This window comes from Pocillopora verrucosa, chromosome 9 (assembly GCF_036669915.1).
Source record: "Pocillopora verrucosa isolate sample1 chromosome 9, ASM3666991v2, whole genome shotgun sequence".
Classification (NCBI taxonomy): domain Eukaryota; kingdom Metazoa; phylum Cnidaria; class Anthozoa; order Scleractinia; family Pocilloporidae; genus Pocillopora; species Pocillopora verrucosa.
Genome location: NC_089320.1, coordinates 4638592 through 4654280, shown reverse-complemented (window position 1 = coordinate 4654280; position 15689 = coordinate 4638592). Strand labels below are relative to the sequence as shown.

General features: G+C 37.1%; 4 protein-coding genes and 1 pseudogene across 9 annotated transcripts in view; 2 read left to right on the top strand and 3 right to left on the bottom strand.

Annotated features, from left to right (window-relative positions):
• Nucleotides 1-6768, bottom strand: part of LOC131785618 (uncharacterized) — a 68420-nt pseudogene extending 61652 nt beyond the window's left edge.
• The window catches only part of LOC136276929 (uncharacterized), a 74791-nt gene that overhangs the window by 13783 nt on the left and 45319 nt on the right, over nucleotides 1-15689 (top strand). The window lies entirely within an intron of this gene.
• LOC131797148 (axoneme-associated protein mst101(1)) overlaps nucleotides 1-15689 on the top strand; it is a 68437-nt gene that overhangs the window by 38008 nt on the left and 14740 nt on the right. The gene's annotated exons all lie outside the window — the stretch shown is intronic.
• Nucleotides 221-15689, bottom strand: part of LOC131789193 (uncharacterized) — a 67310-nt gene continuing 51841 nt past the window's right edge. Inside the window, exons 6-12 of one of the 5 annotated variants that reach the window (XM_066172378.1) lie at nucleotides 4182-4361; nucleotides 3868-4056; nucleotides 2984-3149; nucleotides 2425-2833; nucleotides 2108-2165; nucleotides 1891-2018; nucleotides 221-1132 (exon numbers count right to left, since the gene is read on the bottom strand). The gene's annotated coding sequence lies outside the window, so the exon portion shown is untranslated. The other 4 variants (XM_066172382.1, XM_066172381.1, XM_066172380.1 and 1 more) reach the window with 4 other exon arrangements.
• On the bottom strand, nucleotides 11436-15323 carry LOC136283443 (NACHT, LRR and PYD domains-containing protein 3-like). Its single transcript, XM_066172352.1, has one exon. It carries the CDS (start codon nucleotides 15213-15215, stop codon nucleotides 12504-12506), a length of 2712 nt encoding a protein of 903 aa, XP_066028449.1. The 5' UTR covers nucleotides 15216-15323; the 3' UTR covers nucleotides 11436-12503.

Here is a 15689-nt window from a genome sequence, read left to right as displayed (position 1 = left end):
ATGATTTGATTTCTTATAGTTTCAAAACTGGTTTCTACTCTCTGTTTTGTTTTGATTTTTACGTGTTTTGTCTTTTGCTGTTGCCGTGAGCTAATTTTGAACATCTTGAGTTCATTTAACTGATAGCGTCTCAAGACCATTTGAGGTGCCATGGGCAGATTTTGCTTTGTCATGAAAGTATTTAGTTTAACCGTAGGCGACTTTAATTCAACACCGATGATCCACTATAAACTGTACTTTTAATATTTCAGCCGCTTATTTACCAGAATGGAAAAAAATATATTCTTAAGTGCAGTAAACAACACATAACCGTGGAGCTCCGCTTTTAGGCTTGCCTAAATATATATATTAACAAGACTAAATGATAGAAAATAGTTTCTTGCCTTTTGTTTCCCTTTCTTATCTTGATCATGATTAGTAACACTTGACTGACTACAAGGCTGTTCATTGCAATGTAAATGATTTTCTTAAGTCGGACAAAGTTTCGATTGTTTTGTCCGCGTAACGTCATTATTCCGGTTTATTCAGAGTAATTTAAACATACTTATCAAATGAGTTGGGCCTTTTTTGTGTTGCGGTTTCGTTTAAATACCCTTCCTGTTTTGGTACAAATGCTTATGATGGATAGATTTACCGCATTAAGGAAACAAGGCTGCATAGAAAAGGTACATCGTATCGGAAGTGTGAAGATGAGGAATTTTTCTCGTTGGTTTAAAGAAGTGACCTGGTGTAGCACCTAATAATTATTTCATTTTAAATAACCTAAGACGTATAACTACCAACAACTGTATTATTTTCTTGCAATTTATTCCTGTTATTAAGGGTTTTCAATAACTAAACCACCGCACTATTTGTATCAAACATAAGAAAATACAGGATAAAATACGCGAAGTTAAGAGCGGACTGGATTTAATTTCCTGAAGCACCCGGATCAAAACTTTCGCCAATGTATTGGTGACCACAATTTGATATGTGGTTTGTCATGATTATGTAATAAAACCGACAATTATGTTTGGCAAAGTGAGCCTAAAACTATCTATGAAGTTGCTGCCGAAACAAGACTATTTTGAAAGAAAATTGAAGCTCTAAAATAATTGAAATCCTCTTTTTCCATGATGAACTTGATTATGCTCTGAAAGATAAGAAGAAAAAGCATGAACTTTTTAGACAATTTTGGTTTAAAATAACTTCCTAAAAAAAAAAAACGGTTTGCATTGTACACCCTCTGGAAATATAGCATACTGGAAACCTGTCCACCCAAAAAGTTACATGTAAAACACTGGGCAAGTTTGGAGGTGACCGTCACAGATGAGGCTTGTCATCAAAAACTCCTCTTTTTAAGCTGGAAAAGTCGCGGTAAATAATTGAAAGATTAAAATATGATAAGTCTTCAGATACTAAACCATAAGCCGTGCCGTACTAGAAACAATTTCAAATACAATACTTCTGGGAGCATCACATCCATAAAGAGCCGGGTCTGTAGGGAAAGGTCTTTCGTAAGTGAAGAAATGATAGGCATTGCAACTGCTGTCATACGCTCGGCCTGTTTGTTTGAAAACCGAAAGGATCATAATGTCAATAGGAACTAGATAAAAAACGCAAAGGTCGCTTTACTTTTTTGTTAGTTTTAAACACCCTGCATGTTGTGTACCATGATAGCCGAAAATCGCGAAACTAAACTAAACTAAGGCCGTGCGAGCATATTATTTTTGCGTTATGCGGAATAATGGCATTTAAACAATCATATTTTAAAGAACACTGGAAAAACGGAATTACGTCGCAAAGCAACTTGTTCCTGTACACAGTCAGTAATTGTCGATGTCCTACAATCGGTTCTAAGTATCGCAATTCTTTTTGTTCAGATATTTTTAAATCTACAAATGAATTTACCGCGTGTCCTCCGAGGGGTCCAGTTGTTACCAACCTCATCAAGTCTCGGTGCGACAAAAGACGATGTTCGGTGTTCAATGCTAGCCTTAATGTATACTTTTGTTTATTAGGAGTCCTGTTGTTGATGTCTGAAAAGGAAAGGAAGCAATGTAAACTTTAACCCATAATTTAGATTTGATAAAAATCTCTATAATAAGTGTATCCTTAACGTACAAACCTTCAAATACGCCTTCGCTAGAAACCGTAGAATGCCACCTTGGTTTGAGTACACCGATCTACAAAATATAATAGATAAAATGAACAGTACGCTACGTTATACATTATAAACGAGCCAAAACAAAAAAGTAGCAGAAAAAGTACAGTGGAATCAAGATTTCTTCCAATATTAAAGATAAACAAAACTTTGTTCAAATAATAAGGTAGCTTTAGGAATCGGGGTAAAGTTACAGTGTTCGACTGAGGGAAGGGAAACAGCATTTCAAGGGTTCGAGTTATCAGGAGGTTCGAAAAATAGGGATTCCACTGTACACTCACATGTCGTGGCTCCGATATGGGTGGGGCAACGTGCAGCCACAATCCACTATGGTGGAATCCTTGGCCTCTTCGAAAGAAATGCCCAAACAAACGCAGTGGTACCACTCAAAGCAGGTAAGGCACTGCACCATCTCATTGCGACTTGAATGTTGGAATGTTAAATCCTCGCCAAAACACGCACAAGAAAGCATCTAATGCAACACACTTCCATGGCAGAAGGGAGCATATATGGTTGAAGGTGTTTGTGTGTGCATCAGCCAGATGATGTGAAAAGGCCCCTCTTCCCGGTCTGGCTGGAAGCAATAAGGAGGACTTTGTTTTGTGTTGTAACATACAGCCCCAGACAGTTCGCAGTGCTGTTGTATTGGTTTCTTCAAAAAGCCGGCAGCAGAGGTTACCTGCAAGAGTTCTAAAAAAAAACTGCGGATGTCAGTATTGTAATGCCAACTTGCCTGGAGAAACGAGCTGATAACTGGTTGTAATAAGATGATAAAGATGTGGAATTGATTCAAAAGAATGTGAGCCAGTCCTTAAAACGAACAAGTCTCAAGTTAGTTACCAATATCAGTAAAATTCTTCAAGGCATTGAAGACTTGGCTTTGGACACTTTTTGCGACAATTTCCTGAATGGATTTGTCTTTAATTTCCTGAACCTCGTTTGGTGAAAGGCTCACACTGGCTGCCCACTGCAAAGCATCGCCTCTATCAGTAAAATACCACGCATTCTGTAAAAAGAAATATGACAGAAGCACAAAGTAACTCCTTTTAAAGTTATATTGCGAACGGAATATAATTTTTCAAAATGCAGTTTAGTTACTTCTAAGGAGAGGGTAGTAAGTAACTACAGGAACGGTTAACACGACACTGAGATGGCTACTATTCCTACAATTTTAGCCAGTATTGTATTGTAAATAATCATGCAATTCAGCCTTATTAGGCTGCCATGGGATTTTTAATAAAGATATCTATCCAGCTACTACAAATATTAGTTTATTGGACAGTTATCAAATATGATTGAAAACCATGTGCACAAGAAAGGATTTTAGGTTTTGCAAGCAGTCAAGGAAACAAATGAAGTTGATGAAAAGAAATGAATTGACATGAATGGCAGTTAGTGTTTAGAGGATAAAGAAAAAAGTCACAACCTTATAGATTGCTTGCTAAGTAATCCAAGAATATCAAAGTAGCAAATTTCTCTAACAGCCGGATTAAAATATTTCTGTATAACAAGCAACCACATAAACAAGCACCTAAAGAAAGAACTAATAAATTAATTTTTAAAGATTAATTTAAGATTGATTTATTATGCCTCAGTCTCTGCTTTGAAAAAGAGATCCAGAGGTTGACCTCTGTTAAAGTTCACTTAAAACATGAAACAAGGACTTTAAAATTGTACACTAATAAGCTTAGCAAACATAACAAAAAATAACTGATTGTTCTTACTGCATCAACAATGTAGTTATAGTGAGCGAGACCATACATTGCTGCACCCAGTCTAAAAAATTCACTGTCACTTTCATGTCCAGACATGAGTATGGATAGTGAATTATAAAAGTAGTTTCCATCCCCACTTGAGTAGAATGGCTCCAGACCAAGATCATAAATGGACTGGTCAACATAGCTGGAAAATCTCTAAAGGCAATAGAATTTGAAGTTAATAACAACCAATAAAATAAAATTTATAAATGAAAATAATGATAATAGTAACAATAACAATGATGGTGATAATCATTCCAAGTTAATAACTTTCACTGAACTTTTTATTGCTCAGGAAGTCTGTGCTGATTCTTGCTGCTGATAAACTGACATGAAGAGATCTTTGGTAAATGTTCCAGGCTGTGAGGAGATAAATTTAAGTTCACCTCCCAAGGCAATCTGACCATGCATCCTAAAATGTCCCTCGCAATTTGGGGCTTTATGATTGTATGGATTTCAGTCTAGGAAAGGAAAAAACACCTTGCATTAATAGGTAGATCACAAATTGGTAAATGAAATGAAATTAATATTAATAGTCAAAGGCTGCTAATTAACTCTCATGAATGTTTGCCCTCATGATGGATTCCTCATTAAATGCCCCAACCCAAATCATCAAGTTGAAAAAAAAACTTTTTGAACATCACACTAAAGAGCTGGAATTGGCCTGGCATTAGTGGACCCTTAAACAAACAATATCCACCTTTTGGAGTTAGTAGGACCAAACTGCTTGGACATAGCCCCCTTACCAAGTTTCTAGCTAAACAACTGGTATTAAAACTTAAGCTGGCAGCTGATGAAATGACATAGAGAATGTTCAGGAATGGTAAATTCAAAACAAAATACTTGCATCCTAGACAAGATTAAATTGTGAAATAAATAAATGAAATAGTATGTTTGTTTGCCACACATACATGCACAAAAAAGTATTGTACAAAAATGAGTTCAATTAATAACAGGAAACTTACGACTTCATTCAGTTTTCCTAGAATACTCTGCACCTTTGATGTTTGGATCTGATTCAGTTCATTGCAGGTTTGCAGTACAGATTGCCACGTATTACCATAGTAAACTGATTCACTCCCAAATTTCCTCTCCACAATTTCCTCAAATACATGAGAAGGTTGAACGTGACCTTCGGGAGTTGCAAAGGGAGGATCAGAAATGGAAGTGGTGACAGCATGTGTTGATGAAGGAGCAGGAGGGCAAATGGGGCTTGCAAAAACTTCAGGGGCAGATGAGGGAGGATCTGAAATAAAAGTAGAAGCTGGTGCTGATGATACAGGAATGGGAATCACAGGACTATGAGCAGAATCATCTACTGTGATGTCAACCTCTTGAGGGTGCTGTTGTTGATTCCAATTTCTGTATGAATGCATAATTGAAATTAAATCATCCAGATGTGGTCCCTTGCAGCTTTTATTTACATCTATGAACTCAACTTCTTCAGGCCACCAAACTGGTCAGCATGCTTCTTTCCCCTATCCAGGCTCAGATCTCCCTACATGAAAATACACCATGTAAATTCCACAAATCTACTATTCAATTTAGCAAATCTACTATTCAATTTGGCACTTTAAAGAAACAAAATTGTGGGTTGTATGATTAGAGTAGACAAATTGCATAGCCTTTTAAGTACATCACCCCCAAAACTGTTTGCATTTGTAAAAAATGTTTATCCAGTTTGCTTTCTTAAATTTCTTTACCATCTTTTTTGACTTCCCTAACAACCATTTTCCTCAGAACTACCACTCTAAATTGCACAGGGTCTTCTGGTGGTATGTCATCATCAGCTGCCATTTCTTGAGCTTGAACTTGTTGCACTATAGGAAATAAACATTCAAACTGTATTGTAATGTAAATCAAAATCTGGAAGTAGAAAGGTGAGTACTTATAACAGATGCAAAACAAAATGATGTTAAAATGCACTCAGAATTTAATGAATTAAACTAGTTAAAATAAGTATTACTTATAGAGAAGTGAATGGGAAATCAGAAAAATGTTCCATATCTTCCAAGACTTAAAATATACTGTGGGCTGTAAATAACATAAATCAGTGCTTTAGACTGTCAACGTATTAAACGTGTTGCAATCCAGAACTGGCCTTTGCTAAATGCATACCATTCTAGCAGTTAAAAGCAAAAAGAGAGAAGTAAAGCAAAAATAGAGGAAGAAAGCCAGACAGACAGACAGACAGACAGACAGAAAGGAAGGAAGGAAGGTAGGGCTAGTTTAGAATAAAAAAAAAAATTCTGAAGTATTGCACTGTTAGGGATGTAGACACAAACAGTTTCAACCCCGATATCATAAGCTTAAAAAACAATTTTTTATTTAGAGTCTTATCAAATTACATTGGGAAATTCAAATAAATAAATAAAAAAACACAAATATAAAATCAAAAAAAGAAAAAACTGAAATACTTTTGTTTGCATAGACTTCATGTACCGTCTATCCATCTGGTTGCGCTTGTTTGAGTCTGTCTCAAACGCCACCTGAAAGAAAATAGAAATGAAAATCTCACATGCAACAGCTTACAAGCTGAACAATAAAATCATGCTCCCACACGTGAAACACAAAACGTACAAAAACAAAGGACCCTCTTTCTTCTTCTTGCACGACCACCAGTAGCTGGGGGATCCTCCTCGTCACTCTCAGCTTCCTAAAAAAAATAAAGAATATCGAAAATAGATCGATGCGAGTTGAAAAAAGTAAATACAAAAATACCACAAGATTACGACTCTCTGGGAAATGCTGATATACTCATTGTAACAAAAGAAAGAGCGATGGAAGAATGAATGTCAGCGCCGAGAAATATACTTACTCCTTTTTACAAAATGCGATAAAATTAAGACAACACCGCGTTTCTTTCCGCCATAATGAATGGTCCCCTTTAAGAGGTTGTGTATGTGTCATGAAGTGTACCGCAGCTAATGGTTATTTTCGTCCCAAAGCCCCTCGCGGTTTTCAAAATGGCGAATTATCATAAGACACTCGTTAAATCATATCTCTTGTGATTCGTCCTGGTTCAGCCCCGACACTGGCCATCACTCTTCGGAATCATGGTTTTCAGGGTCTCACCTCTGCATGTTGACATTGTTATTGATTTGAACGTGAAAGCTGCCTCATCAAACGTTCTCACAGTTCTGCGTTTTACTCCCTTTAACTATACAACAGATGCACGTGAAGACATAGACTGGTTTTTATTTTGTATTGGTTATTTCCAAGGAACAAGCGAAACGAAAACATCTTCATGTTGACATTTTAGGGAAGGAGAAGGTGTTGACGTCGAGGAGCTGCCGGAGGAAGAGTCACAGTCAGCTTCTAGTGAGTGAAATGTTTTCATCTGGTACAAATTCAACATATAGCAACTGTGATTTTTGAATGCATATCCACGAGAATGATCAAGGTTAACTTTATTTTTCGCAGTAGATCAGTATGTTCGTGTTGAACGTGATAATTTTACTCCATTTGAATTATAGTTTTGTTTGAATGTGTAGTTGTTGACCCACTCCACATGTTTTTTTTTTTTAAATGGGTGGGTCAAAATGGGAAATCAAGCAACTAATTTTTGCATTTTTGTAAAAGAAAAAGAGTATTTACCTATGAAAGATTCCAATGAAGACATTGTTAAATGGAGAGCAAAAAAATAAAACCTTCCAATTTATCAGAAATAAACTCAGAGAAACATTTTATGGTCTATCGCCACTGGTGTCTGAATAATTGTTTGCAAAAATTAACACATTAATGCAGAAAAGTGGTGAGAAAAGTATCATATTTCAAAACATAACAACATGGGTTCTTTATTTGGTAATTGCCTATCTGTACTTTGCCCCATTTGTGTGCAATACATGATAAGATGCAGGCTGTCTAGAAGGAATTGACATGTGATAGGGTGAAGTCTTAGGCAGCTAAAAGCGAATTTGATCAGTAGATAATATCTTAGCATGCGAGAACTGCATGGAAAATTGACTAACAGTAGCATTTAGTTCCAAGTGAAATTTTTTCAGTGGAGTGAGGTTATGTTGTAAAATTTAGGTTGTTTACTGGAAAATGGCATACTATCTGAGAAAGTCTAGTCCATAGCAACAATTTAACATGTAATTGTATCAGGAAAGTACCTTTTAAACACAAGATGACTTACAGAAGTGTGGAGAACTTTTAAAAGCAAAAAAAAAAAACAGATAGTCCACATCACAGTTGATGCAGAAAGTAAATATAATTTTGTGATCTTTTTGGCTGTTGTAAAAGGAGCAAACAGAAGGCAAAAACTAGATTATTGGTCAACTATGCTTTATGCAAATGCTTTGCACAATTTTTACTGTAGTCAGCTAAACACTAGCCCTTCCAAAACAAAGGTTCTAGTGATAATTTCATAAAAGGCCTTAAGCTGATGGCATGTGCATTGTAAGTGAAGGAGTGTTACACAAAAAATTGGTGCAAGCATACCTCATTGCTGTGATCTGATTAGCGTGAGATACATACCCTACAGCAGAAGTCAGATTAATTAAAGATACATACCCTAATGTGCCCATCCAAGATAAATACCATTTGATATGCCAACGTGGGGGCATAGGGTGTGTTCCTTTGGGAGATCTGGATTTGGATTTGTGATTGAAGATCACACAGATCACGGTACATGAAAGGAATGGAGTTTTTGATGAGCTCTCAAAGAATTCCAAAAAGGGTGCTATTTTAAGGGTGCGTTCTTTTGGGAGGATCTGGATTTGGATTTGTGATCAAAGATGACACAGATCACAGTGCATAAAAGGAATGGAGTTTTAGATGAGCTCTCAAAGAATTCCAAAAAGTGTGCTATTTTAAGGGTGCGTTCTTTTGGGAGGATCTGGATTTGGATTTGTGATCAAAGATGACACAGATCACAGTGCATAAAAGGAATGGAGTTTTAGATGAGCTCTCAAAGAATTCCAAAAAGTGTGCTATTTTAAGGGTGCGTTCTTTTGGGAGGATTTGGATTTGGATTTGTGATCAAAGATGACACAGATCACAGTGCATAAAAGGAATGGAGTTTTAGATGAGCTCTCAAAGAATTCCAAAAAGTGTAAGGTGTAAGTGTGTTAAGACTTTTGTATGCATCTGGGTTACTGAGCTCTTCCCTGAATGGCTCGTCTTACTGCAAGGGGTTTTAGCGTGCAACTATTCATTAGAAGCACATTTTTTCATGGTAAACTCAAACGATGGAATTAAAACAGAAGCAAGTATTGATTACGATATGGGTACTTGGGAATGAATGCCTGTGATCAGTGGCTGATCAATTTAACATTACAAAATTGATTTTATTTCGTGTTTCTCACAGAATTTGTGGAGTGATTGCCAACAATCTTTCTGGTCAATATATGAAGTACCTACTTGTTTGAAATTAAGCACCGCAGGGCAAAATGATTAATTTCAGATCCTTCATCCAAAGGAACGCATTGGATTAATGATCCAATGATCCGTCTTTAGATCATGAAGATCAATGATGCAATGAATCCTTGTCCAGAGTGGATTTGATAGATCACTGATCTGAAAATGGATTTGCTCAAAAGGATAACCACAGATCAGAAATCCTGATCTGGATTCTCCCAAAGGAACGCACCCATACATTTTATATTTTGGCTACTAACTCAAAATCATTAAAAAATTAATCTTTACTCTTTACAATTTTTTTCAGAAAATTATGATCTGTCTGAGTCAGTGCATCTGCTTTATTTATCAGTCTTCAGGGGAACAAGTCCCTAAAACTCAGTGCTACTGTTCTGGCTCAGTAAAACACATGCACCCATCATATCTGTTGACATGGTTCAAAGAAAAGGTCAAGAAAACTTGTGAATTGTGCCATAAAAGTGATATCAAGAAAAAGGGCAAACCATATATGCTGAGGTAATTGTTATTTCTAAGCCCTTTCTATTGAGTTGTATTGGTACAGTTGATCTTCATTTTACCAAGGTCAACATTTTTGTTTTCATTGTCACCTTTGTAACCTTTGCCATACCCCTCCCCCCTTGGTCCTCTACTCCCCTATCCCCCCTCCCCCCTCTCTGAACTTTTGTCTCTCTCTTCTCCCATGTTTCTGTTGGGAAATTGAACAAAACAAAGGTGTTTGATAGATTAAGGATTTTTCTTTACTGAATGAAGTAGAGGAAGCAAGACAGTGGGCTACAAAGAAAATTGAATGTTTTTAGAACCAAAGTTAAAACCATATCCTTTTACTATTTCCAGATTTTCACATTTATAGACTGCCAAGTTAAGATACATGCAACCTAGCTAAAGAATTATTGGCATATTTCCAGAATTCCACATTTCCAGACTACTGAGATAAATGTAAGTTAAAGACTAATTTGTATATTTCTAGATGTACCAAGTTAATATGCTTGTGAGTAAGCTAACTGACATATTACATATTTTTACACATTTTTCTCTAAGGTGATGAATTTGATGTGCAGCACATTCCATTGTGATGACGTGTTCTGTGCTCTTCTACCCCAAGTTAAAGCCCAATTTGTTTATATTGAGACAAAGAACTCCTAACAATAATTGCAGATGTGGACATCTTAACCCTTTACTTCCTGGAAGTGATTAACATGTAGCTTCTCCTTTTTGTATCCATAAGGTAATGAGAATACCTTCAAGTTTTTATCTTGATCTAACCTCAAATTCTTGTAATTAATTTACAATGAAATGTATAGCAGCTGAAGGGGAGAAGTAGCAATCAGTCCTTGGGAGTTAATGGGTTATAAGCTTCAGAGAAAAGAAAGCATTAGGGTTATAGATGTTATGAATACTTAAGATTAAAATTTTTAGTAGGTGACAGATTCACATGTTCATGTAAATAGGGTATTGAATATTTGTTAACTTGTGAAAGAAGCTTGATTAAAAATAGGGTCAAGCAATTTTTCATTGTGTGTTAACCCTTTAAGCCTTTCACTCCCATGAGTGACCAAGACAGAATTTCTCCTTACAATATCAATACAATATCAAGCAGACAAGTGATGGGATTGAAGAAAATATCAGCCAGGGGAGGGGATTATTAGTTGATCCAATACCAAATTCTCAAAACTAAACATGCACATTATGAAAAAATTAAACATGATGAAAATTTGGACCAGAATTTTCAATATCTGGTTGGGCATTTATTTGAGGTGATAAGCTATTTTCATTTAATTTTTTTAAAGATGTTTTATTGCTGGTTTAAGACAGGGTGTGGAATTTTGGTCTAGGTTTAAAATAGGGTTGGAATAATTTTGTATTTCAACCTAAGGCAGGGCAACAGTTGATTTTAAGAAGGATGCTATCTCTGCTAAAGAAAAGGTACTACTGAAAAAAGCCTCTATTTGAGCTGATCATGTTTCTCAGATAAATTATTGCTACTTTTGTTTGATATTGAGAAGGCTTTACCAACCCCCCCCCCTTCCCCTGCCCCACCCCATTGTCCTCCTTTGTCCAATTTTTGTTTTGTTTCAAAACTTTTTGTAAAGCTCTTTACTCTGTCTGATATGTCTAACCATAGGGGTTGAATTAATAGCAACACAAAGAATAAATCTGTTTACATGATTTATTCAACAATCATCTGATAAACTTAGGAGTTCTGCTCTTATCTACCAAAAACTAGTCAGTGAAATCTCAACTGTCAAAGTTTTTCATTTTATCATGGTAATAGTAACAGGCAAAAAATATGTGCAAAAACACTCCAATATTTAAAGCTACTGCATACGCCTTAAAAAATTGTGTAACGTAATAATGTAATGTCTCACACCACTAACCTACAATAAAGTCTTTTGTCTTTGAAAAGTAATGGGTTTACATATTTACAATTTGTGTACAGTATGAAACTACTTGAACCGGATTCTTTTGATCGAAAAGAAAAACAAACAAAAAAAGAAAAACAAACAAAAAAAGAAAAACAAACCCAAAAAAAAAGAAAACTGTTATCCTTGCAAGTGATCTGAATCGTATTTACTCATCTGATCCGCCTATAATCTCCAAAAAAATTTCAATAAACTAAATGTGACAGACATTTCGTTAACTAATGTGACAGACATAAATGATCAAATCATACAAAAGCATACAGTAAATTTAGGATCGAAATAAACCAATCATAAAATGGTAAAGTTTCCTGAGAGGTCCGAGGTTTGTTTGTTTTCTATGCAGTAAGTTTTGTGTTTTAACTTCAATTTTATTGGTTCGTTTACAAAAAAAGACACTTTGACATCCTTTGTTCTCAATAAACATGTTCATTGGTTCATTTTTCTTCATTTCGATCCGGTTCAAATAATCTCTCTGCTCTGAGCGCTTCACAAACTTTGTTTTCTTTCGTTCATTCACGATTTTAATGGTTGTGTTGTAATTGTCACTGAGCTGGTTGCCTCACATTTTGAATTGTAAGTGATTATTTAACTTTTTTTCCTGATTAAGCAATTATTTGTGAATTGGCGATGTTAGATAATAAGGCGACAGTTAGATTGACTATTGCTAAGTAAATTCTTTGCGTGTTGTTTACCTGCTTCAGTGATGTTATTGCCTTCGAGGTTTAACGTGCGTAGCTGACAGTTGTTGTTGTTGATGGCTTCAGCCAAGTGCTGTGCTCCAATGTCTGAGATGTTATTTCCCTAGAGGATTAACGTGCGTAGCTGACAGTTGTTGTTGTTGATGGCTTCAGCTAAATACTTTGCTGCTTCTTCTGTCAATTGATTTCCTCCAAGGTCTAACCAGCTGAGTTGAGATTTACTACATTTTAACAACTTACAAATTTCAAAACAACCTAATGGACCAAAGTTATTGCCCCCCAAACCTAAATGTGAAATTTGTTGAACATTCTTAATTACAGTAACCACTGAAGCACAATCAACAGGTGTGAGTTGACAACGATTAAAATTTACAAAATTAAAGTTAATTTGTTGTAGTTTTCTCTGAACTATTTCCTCCATCTCACTACTTTCGTTAATGCATTTAAATAATGTCACTGCTAAATGTTTTTTGTCTTCAGTCGGCCAACAAGTTACTTTCCTTGGCTCCATATCCCATGTCCACACTTCGTTGTAGAACTCGTTTTCTTTCTCTTCAGTTTCCAAAGGAAGAAGGTCTGTGATGATTTCGCTCGGTAGGTTTTCTTTCTCGTTCATTAGTCCTGCTAGAAACTGAAAAACCAGTTGCCATTTGCCATCCGCGATGTTCGTAGAAACAAAGTTCCTCAGTTCTGTTTCATCCATGTTTGCTAGGTGCCTCGCAGCGAAAAACTCTTGCATTGTTAAATGAATGAAACAGAATTGTTGTTCACGTTTTGACGCGGCAGTTTCACGGTCGGGTAAGCAGTGAAAAAGAGCGCTGCCTTCCAATCCGCGTACTTCTTTTCCCCCGAAGACCAGCCTTCCTTCTTTAATTCCTTCAAATGCCATTTTTTCAAGTTTCTCGAATTTCTTTTCCACTTCAGGGGGCAACTCGTCTGATTCCAAGAATTTACTAGCGAAATTCTTGCCGCGGAATTCTTCGTTGTGTCTGAAGTAAAAAATTTTCACTGCCCTCTTGTAAATATCTGTTAATTTCGTTGGTAGGCTAAGACTTTTAGAACCATAGAACTTCACCATTTGAAAGAGACTTGAGCAAATGATGAAGCAACTCGCAGGAATGTAGCATAGAGAGAGAATGTTCCTGTTGCCGCCGATGTGTCGCCATATTGTTTCGCCCGCATGCTTGTCCTCCTCAGCAAATTTGGTTACGTAATTTTCGACTTTTTCGGATGAGAAGCCGAGGATCTCGAAGACTTTGTCGAAATTAACACGCTCGATGCATGACAAAGCCGTAGGTCTTGTGGTTGTCAAAACGGCAGCTCCGTTGAGTAGTTTCCCAGTCGCAAGCTTCTCGTATAGAGCATACAAGGGCATCTTCTCATCTACGCGGTTTTTGAATTGAGGCTCGAAATTTTCCTCCCCTATCTTTGAATTAGGTTTAAATTCATCGATTCCATCGAAAATAATGAGAACTCTTTGGGGGTTGTCAAGGATGTAATTCCAAACCTCATCATCCATGTGATTTGAGGGGGAATGTTCAGACGATGTGAGCAGTTCCCGGAGGCTAAGGTCGGGTGCCGCGTTGAATGCTCTGAATTTGATGAAGAAAGTAGCATCAAAATGGATTTTATCATCAGATGATTCATGGAATACTTTGTTAAATGCCCAGTCTCTGAGGAGTTTGGTACAGCAAAGTGTCTTTCCGATTCCGGGACGACCAACAATCAAAACGTTTTTGTTTTCGTGGTTAAGAATGTCCTCCGGCCCTTTTGGTGTTGTGTTTTCCCCACCCGATCTGGTGTAGACTTCCAGTTTCTGCCGTCTGTCTCCAGTAAAGTCATAATTAGCCATGTCTGGAACAACGACAAGGTTTGTGTAAATCTGATCCAGAGTCAAATGTTTAGCTGGGCGTCCTGCGCCGGGAGTACTTGAAAAAGGCGACCGGAGTTGGGGAGGTTGATTTGTCTCTTCTTTAATAATTTTCTTTGTATTCTCGATGAATTCCTGAAGCGGTGGTTTTGGCGGAGGTTCAGGTCTCAACACAATCGATGTGGTAGCATTTTGCGAGCAGGCATGGGAGGGATTCAGGTAAGCCTCTAGAAACTTGGAATTTTTCATGAAACTCTCCTCTTTCCACGCTCGTAGCAAAATATAGACAGTTTCTAACAGAATACCAGAGAGAAAAATTCCGTTCACGACAAGAACAGCGCGCATCCAAGAGTTTTTCTTAATTGCTCGTTGATTATGACACTCGTGCCAGAAGTCGGTAGAATTCCTTGGCTGACTCCCTCCAGAGGTTAGATAACAAGGGAAGTTGGGGGGGAAGTCCAGAGGATAGAGAAACTGTTTTTGTAGAACCATGAAGAGAACTCCTAAAACAATCCTTGCGAAAAGTTGACAGCAGTAAGCGATAAACAGCTTTTTACTAGAAAGTGCGTTTCTTTGGTCGCCCAACTGCCCCTCGAGATCACCGTTACGAGCGCTTGGCGACAGTTGATTGATTGTGAGGCTCGCTATTTGGGAGTAAATAGCACAGACAGTTCCGATGAGGAAGAAATTCATGATCACTAAGGCATAGATAGGAACATCGTGTTTGTTATACTGCTTCTCGTATAACTCGAAACATCTTCTACGGACAAGGTCGATCTTTTCACTCTTCGCCCCGCCACAGCGGAAATCATACCTGGATTCGCTGTTTTCTGCGTCTGCAAAAATGCCAAGGAAGATTACACCGATCAGGATCCAAATAACAACTGCGGCATGGCTAACTGTGTTAAACGTTTTTGGGTTAAGTAATTTCTTGAAATTATCCATTGTTAGCGTTTGTATTCTCACTGTTTTCGATCAGATGAAAACCGCATTATGTCGTAAGTTGAAATAATGAAAGTATGATGACTTCCGGTCAGTCATTGCTACAGAATTCACAGTTTCATTATGGGAAGAGCTACAGTTTTAATTCTTGGCAAAGTTACAGCTGTCAACTATTCAATGGCTTGTTTCCACCTGTCATCTTTTCTCGATCACTCAGGAAGCTGATATGGGAAACGGAGAGAGGAAACTCCCTAAACATATCTCTACTTAAGTGCAGAAATGCACGCGGTGACCGAAATGACAGATTTGACGAAACTTTGTCAAACCGAGTGGTTGTTCATGGATTTGGCGATTTTGACGAATTATAGTCACATTCGTCAGAGCGATTTTGACGAATTTTCGCCGTTTTTGTTACTGCACGCATTTCTGGACTTTTTCGGAAACTGAAATGGATACGTGCTAAAAGTGTCATTAATC